Source organism: Microplitis demolitor, chromosome 3 (genome assembly GCF_026212275.2).
Source record: "Microplitis demolitor isolate Queensland-Clemson2020A chromosome 3, iyMicDemo2.1a, whole genome shotgun sequence".
Classification (NCBI taxonomy): domain Eukaryota; kingdom Metazoa; phylum Arthropoda; class Insecta; order Hymenoptera; family Braconidae; genus Microplitis; species Microplitis demolitor.
This window is the reverse complement of record NC_068547.1, coordinates 4762576-4769349: the sequence shown is the minus strand read 5'-3', so window position 1 is coordinate 4769349 and position 6774 is coordinate 4762576. Positions and strand designations below refer to the sequence as shown.

The following is a 6774-nucleotide window of genomic DNA, read 5'->3' as shown; positions in this document are numbered from 1 at the left end:
GTCGAATTACTCGTACGAACGAGTTTAGTCCTGAGCGAAATTAACTCCTTCGTTTGTTCTTCCTTTTCTTTGCTTCTTCCTCTTCCTTAAACTTTATACTTTTTTTTTACCCATGTTGACATGCCACACGATCGAAAGCACTAAACTTTCTTTCGTGTACCTGATCGAATTAACTTTGTGGTGCAGATACTACCGAGCCATGAAAAAATTTACTTCTCCAATAGTTGTGTGTAAAAATAAAAAATGAAAAAAAAAAAAAAAAATAAAATGAAAAATCGAAAAAAAATTTAGTGAACTTCAATGTGTTTACTACTTCAATTTATTTTGTGTCGAAAAAAAGGCCTATGGGAGCAAATTTAATTTATTAGGATTTCACGTGATACTCGACCGAAATCACTATTGAAATAACAGATAGTCTAGTGTCACGAAGGTTATAGAAAAATCGTCGAAAAAAATATCTCACTCTATTTTATTTTCCATAAATAAATCATTGGCTGTTATATTACTTTACATAATTTGTTATGTCGAAAAAAAAATGTTGCAACTCAAAAATATCAGGATTTCGAATTATACTGTAAAAAATTTGCGGAGTGAACGCGGAATGAATGATTTTTTATTTAATTAATCCCCACGGAATGAATTTCGCTCCGAAAGGGAGCTTCAGAAAATATTAATTATAAAAATAATTACTAATATATAGTGAGCTCAGATCTTTGATATTTAGACATTTATATTGAGTACGGAAATAATTACGGGCTCCCTTTCCATATTTTCGCGCGAAATGATTTTTAAAAATTATAAGCAGCTGATAATAAAACTTTAACAAATATATTTCCTCTGAGTCTCAAACTGTATTATGATTTACATCAACCATATCACGAGATAAAATTTCATATTGTACCGAAATATAAATTATTCCCATAAAAACTATGTCACTATAGCTGTTCAATAATTTAATATTTTCACTATGTATTATATATATGAAATTATAATTTAGTGAGCTACTAAAACATTTTATAAATTAAAAACATAATATTTTAAGTTTAATTATCAATATCTGAATGAATTATTTATTGAAATAATTATGGTTCTAATTAACAGCTGTTTCTATTAAATATAAATTTATTTAAGTATCAAAACTCCGAACTGGAGTTAATGCGGATTGCAATAAAAATCCGCATCACTCCAAAATAACTTCGCTCATAAAATCCCTATTCATTCCGCATGCAGGGTGATTTTTTTAAAAACTCCGGAACTCTGAGTGATCCAATGAATTCGAATTTAAATAAAATCCGCAATTACTTCAAATTCACTCCCAATTTTTTACAGTTTAGGAACTTTGTATCTTGAAATATAAGATTGCAAGTAAAAATGTACGAAATTAAACTTTTTTTTATTATTATTATTAGAGTATTATTTTTTGTAGCGTGTAGTTACGATGTAGTATGCCAACATTTGATGGTCCATCTTTCGCGCACTAACAGCACACTAAGACAAGTATTGTGCGATAACACGGAATTTCGTGACCTCTCGACAACATTATACAAACTTTACTATTTGCTTAATAATCACCATTATTTTAAAGCCAGCAAACAAACTGATAAGAAATATAAACAATTTATCACCCACAGTTTCGAGCAAGCCGTAACAAAAATTATCATCTATTCGTTTTTTATCACCTAATCTTATTGAATATTTTAATGATTACTTCCGGTATCGCTCGCGATTTAATTGATAAGTCCACTTTGCTCAAAATAACAAAAATTTTTTAAATAACAGATGTCAATACGATAATTAACATACAGAAATTAATAATTAAAGTCATTTATAATTAATAATTACCTAAAAAAAAAAAAATATAATTTCCATTTATATTTAATTAATGTCATGTTTGCAATTTTTTAAATCTAGCTTAATTAAATAATATTTTTTCCAAGGATTTAATTAATTTAATTAGATAATTACTCGTACGTTCTAGATCAAATCCTCCTGTCTTTTTTTCCTCATTTTAATTGACAGTATTAGTTAATTATTCAGGTCAATTATTTTAAAAATAGCAATCATTTTATTTTTTCTTCCCAAATTAAAAATACCTTTTGCATAAAAAAAAAAAAAATTTTGTTTCATCGATTAAACGTCTGATAAAATCTAAATTTCACGTCACTGTGTCAAGTGAATATCAGTCCGAAAAATAAAAAAAAAATATATATATATATATATATATATATAAAATAAAGCCATGGAAATTAAAAAAAATAGTCATTCAGCCGCCATTTTCACTAAAAATCGTCTACCGAGAAAATATATAGAAAATCGCAACATATAAGCGTTTGCTAAAAATAAAAAAAAAAAAAAATAAAATTTTTATTTTTTTTTTCAATTCTATCGTGTAGATTTATTTTGAAGAACGTCGACAGTAGAATACACCCGATGCTCTCGCGATCGAGGTGTGCAAAATATATATCGACATACAGATTTAGGGGAGACCGGGGCATAGCGGCCCACTTAAGCGAGTTATTATTTCTAGCTACTATTGATCATCTAAAAAATTTTCTTGTGCCTTATCTTGAGGGAATATATGATAATTTGGTCAAAACCCACAAAAAAAAAATTTTTTTTTTCTGGGGCACAACGGCCCACTTCTGGAGAATAATTAAAAAAAAAAAATATTACCAAAAATTTTTTTCTTTTTTAATATTATTCATTTATTCTAATTTAAAAAAAAAACATTTTGAAATGATAGTTATTATTTTTTAACTTCCCCCACCCCTTTTCACTTTCTTTGTTTAGAAAAAAATTAAATTACAAAGATTTTCTATTTGAAACTCAGAAAAAATTTTAATTCCGTACGATGTAAATTTAAAAGTACCGCCAAACGATTGGTTGATGACATCAACGGTCGGTAAAGTTTTTGAAACAGTCGCTAAGTGGCGTTGTAAATGTTGAAAATAAATATGGAGTTGTACATCATATGACTATATTTGTGTTGGAGGTTCACTACAGTTCGGCGGTAAATTTTACAATTTTAATTTTACTTCTCATATTTTCTAAAATAAAAAATGGTGCGCAATTATAAATCAAAAAATACTCATATGTCATGGAATGAATTGGCTATGGCAAAAGCTATCGAAGCAGTTAACCAAGGAGAGATGGGATATCTTGCTGCTTCAAAAGCGTTTGGAGTACCAAAAACCACTCTGAGACGCCGATCCAATTTTTATAAATTAAACAATGATATAGAGTTTGTATCATCGAAAGGTATTGAGAATCTAAAACAATTATTTTATTAATACACAGTAAAAAATTTTGCATCAATGCGTCAAAAAATTTTTATGCTAAATATTTAACATAAAAATTTTTAACACAAAATTCTTTGATGAGAATTAATTTAGCACATATTTTATAATTTTAAGAATTTTTTTAACAAATAAATTGTCAAAAAAAAAAAAAAATGAGAAAAGAAAATTGACATTTAGAAAATAAAAAAAATAAAAAATCCAATTTTTTAGGAATAATTTTTTGGAGTAAATTAATTTATTAAAAAAAATTAAAAAATTGTCAAGCGACTGCTAACTTTAATGGATTAATTTTTTGACGCAATAATAACGTAAAATTTTTTACTGTGTAATTTAATCGAAGAAAATAATTATAAACTAAAATTTTTATTGTAGGGCTACCCAGAAAGTTTACTCCAGTTTTTAGTCCTGTGCAAGAATCCGAACTTGTCAGTTATTTAAAAGATTTAGAAAGTCGATTATTTGGATTATCAAGCTTCGAGGTGAGAATCCTCGCTTATCAGCTCGCTGAAAAAAATCAAATTAAACATCCATTTGTAAATGGAGTAGCTGGAGAAGATTGGCTGCAAGGATTTTTGAAACGTAACCCCACCTTATCGTTACGCAAACCTGAAAGCACATCAGCAGCACGGGCAGCTGGTTTCAATCGGATTGTCATTCAAAATTTTTTTAACTTACTAAAACAGATTATGGAAAAATACAATCTACTTCCTCATCGTATTTTTAACGTAGATGAAACTGGCTGTAGTAGTGTCCCAAAAACTCACGGGAAAATCATTGTTGAGAAAGGAAAAAAACAAGTTGGAATTTTAACGTCAGCTGAGCGAGGTAAAAATGTGACAATGGAGCTTTGTGTTTCAGCTTCAGGACAATTTTTACCACCATTGTTCATTTTTCCTCGTAAGCGTATGAAACCCAACTTGTTGAATAATACAATCCCAGGAAGTTGGGGGCTTTGTCATTCCAGTGGCTGGATGCAACATGATCTCTTCTTGCAGTGGTTCCAATGGTTTGTTGACCAGGTTAAGCCAACTTCTGAAGATCCAGTGCTGCTGATTTTGGATGGGCATACGACACACACTAACAATTTAGATGTGATTGACTACGCTCGTGATCATCACGTTGTAATTCTTTGCTTGCCACCTCATTGCACTCACCGTTTACAACCATTGGATGTCAGTGTAATGAAACCAATATCTTCTTATTATGAGCAAGAAGTAAAAAAATGGTTATCAGAGCACCCAGGAAGAGTCGTCACGCCTGAAGTTCTGCCAATGCTGTTCAGTAATGCATTAAATAAAGCAGCAAAGCCTGAAACTATAATAAATGGTTTCCGAAAAACTGGAATTTACCCAATGAATCCAGATATTTTTGACTCAAAAGATTTTGCTCCTGCCGACACTACCAATAGCAACAAACCACCTGAAGAACAATCACTAGAAAATCTGACCCAAAGTCTGAGTGATTTGTGCAAGACAGATTTTATTGAAGGACCTGAACCCGAGCAACAACCTGAACAGCAGCAACTTGAGCAACAAGAGCTTAGACAGCAAGAGCCAGAAAAACCTGAACTGCAACAACAACTTGAAGAGCCAGTAATTATTCCAATTGCCTCCACCTCCACTGGTAAACCATCGTTGAGGCCCCCATCTAGGTACTTTAGACCACAAATTATTGACGAAAGCTCCGATGAAGAGATGGAAAAATCTCTTACTGAAAATATCACTAAAACTGCTGCATCATCCAAAGCAACGATGAGACAAAACACATCGAAGTTTTATGTAACACCTTACGACATCAAGCCATTGCCATCAAGAGACTCCCCGCCAAAAAAACGACGTCGAGGTGTGACGAGGATTTTAACCAGTAAACAATACCGTGATGAGTTGGAAGAAAAAAAAAATAATCAAAAAATAAAAAATATAATAGCAGAAAAAGTCACTAATAAAAACAAAGCTCCAAAAATTAAAAAAAAAAAAAGTTCTCAAAAAGAAGACAGTGATTGCCATTGCCTGTATTGTAATGGACTCTATTCTGAATCAAAGGAATCATGGATTCAGTGCAATAACTGCAAAATGTGGTCTCACGATTCCTGTGCAAGTATTGAGGAAGATTTTTCAGATGAATATACCTGTGATTACTGTGAAAATAATTAATTGTATTTTTTTATTTAATTGTTTAAATATTTTTAGAAAGCTAAGTGTTTAAAGATTTATCAATTATAAAAATTGTTCTTTGTTATAATTACTCTTAAAATAATTAATTGTATTTTTTTTATTTAATTGTTTAAATATTTTTAGGAAGCCAAGTATTTAAAGATTTATTAATTATAAAAATTGTTATTTGTTATAACTATTCTCAAAATAATTAATTGAATTTTTTTATTTAATTGTTTGAATATTTTTAGGAAGCTAAGTATTTAAAGATTTATTAATTATAAAAATTGTTATTTGTTATAACTATTCTCAAAATAATTAATTGAATTTTTTTATTTAATTGTTTAAATATTTTTAGGAAGCTAAGTGTTTAAAAATTTATCAATTATAAAAATTGTTATTTGTTATAATTATTCTTAAAATAATTTAAAATTTGTTGATTAATACAAAATATTCTTATTTTTTAAGTTGCTGTATAATTTTTAATCCCAAAAGTTTTTGTTATATTTTAGATTAGAAATTACTTGATTGTGGTTTGACAAATTTTAATTTTTTTGAAAAAAATTCTTATCAAATCATTTTTATCATAAAATTAAAAAAAAAAAAAATTTTATCAATATATTTTTGAAAAAAAAATTTTTATCAACAATGTTTTATGGAAAAAGTTTTTTGATGGTCCATTTTGCCCCGGATTTCGCTACTTAACTAAAAAAAATTAAATTTATTTTTTGACAAAATTTTTGGAGTGGGCCGCTGTGCCCCGGGTGGGCCGTCGTGCCCCGGCCTCCCCTATATTATCAGCGAATATAAATTTATGAATTTTATTTTCGTCAGACGGTTTATTTCTGTAGCTGTTATCCAAGCTAATTAGCAGCTTTCATTCGTTGGAACTGTAGTGCTCTGCTGTATTTTAAACCCCATTCCCTTTAAATGGTGACAATATATACGTATATATATGTATAGGGTAGATGGAAGTTGAGTTTTACAATGAAACGTAGAGTAAGTTAATTCATAGGGTAAAGTAACAGTTATTATGAACCACACGGTATTTGTGTAGCATTTTGAATGACGTTAGAGTTATCTGAGACGTCTAACGAGGCTGATAAGACTATATTATAAAGTGAGTTAGAGAGAGGAAGACGGTTTAGTTGAATTTCGGTGATGGTTTACTGTTTATGCCGTTGAGTAAAGAGCACAACAGTCTAGTATTATATAAAGGTACATTGGTAGGTGTACAGCTAGTATTTCAAGTCGATTCCTCTCTTCTCTAGAGTTTCGGCAGCTCTTACGCTTTCCATCACGTTTCCTTGTTTCTGGCGCCG

The 6774-nt window shown here is 29.6% G+C and overlaps 1 protein-coding gene across 1 annotated transcript; it reads left to right on the top strand.

The window, feature by feature from the left end:
* The first annotated feature begins 2769 nt into the window (after nt 1–2769).
* Nucleotides 2770–5592, top strand: LOC106693359 (uncharacterized). The gene is made up of 2 exons (XM_014440614.2): nt 2770–3258; nt 3672–5592. The coding sequence occupies exons 1-2, from the start codon at nt 3060–3062 to the stop codon at nt 5450–5452; spliced, it is 1980 nt and encodes a 659-aa protein (XP_014296100.1). The 5' UTR covers nt 2770–3059; the 3' UTR covers nt 5453–5592.
* The last annotated feature ends 1182 nt before the right edge of the window (nt 5593–6774 follow it).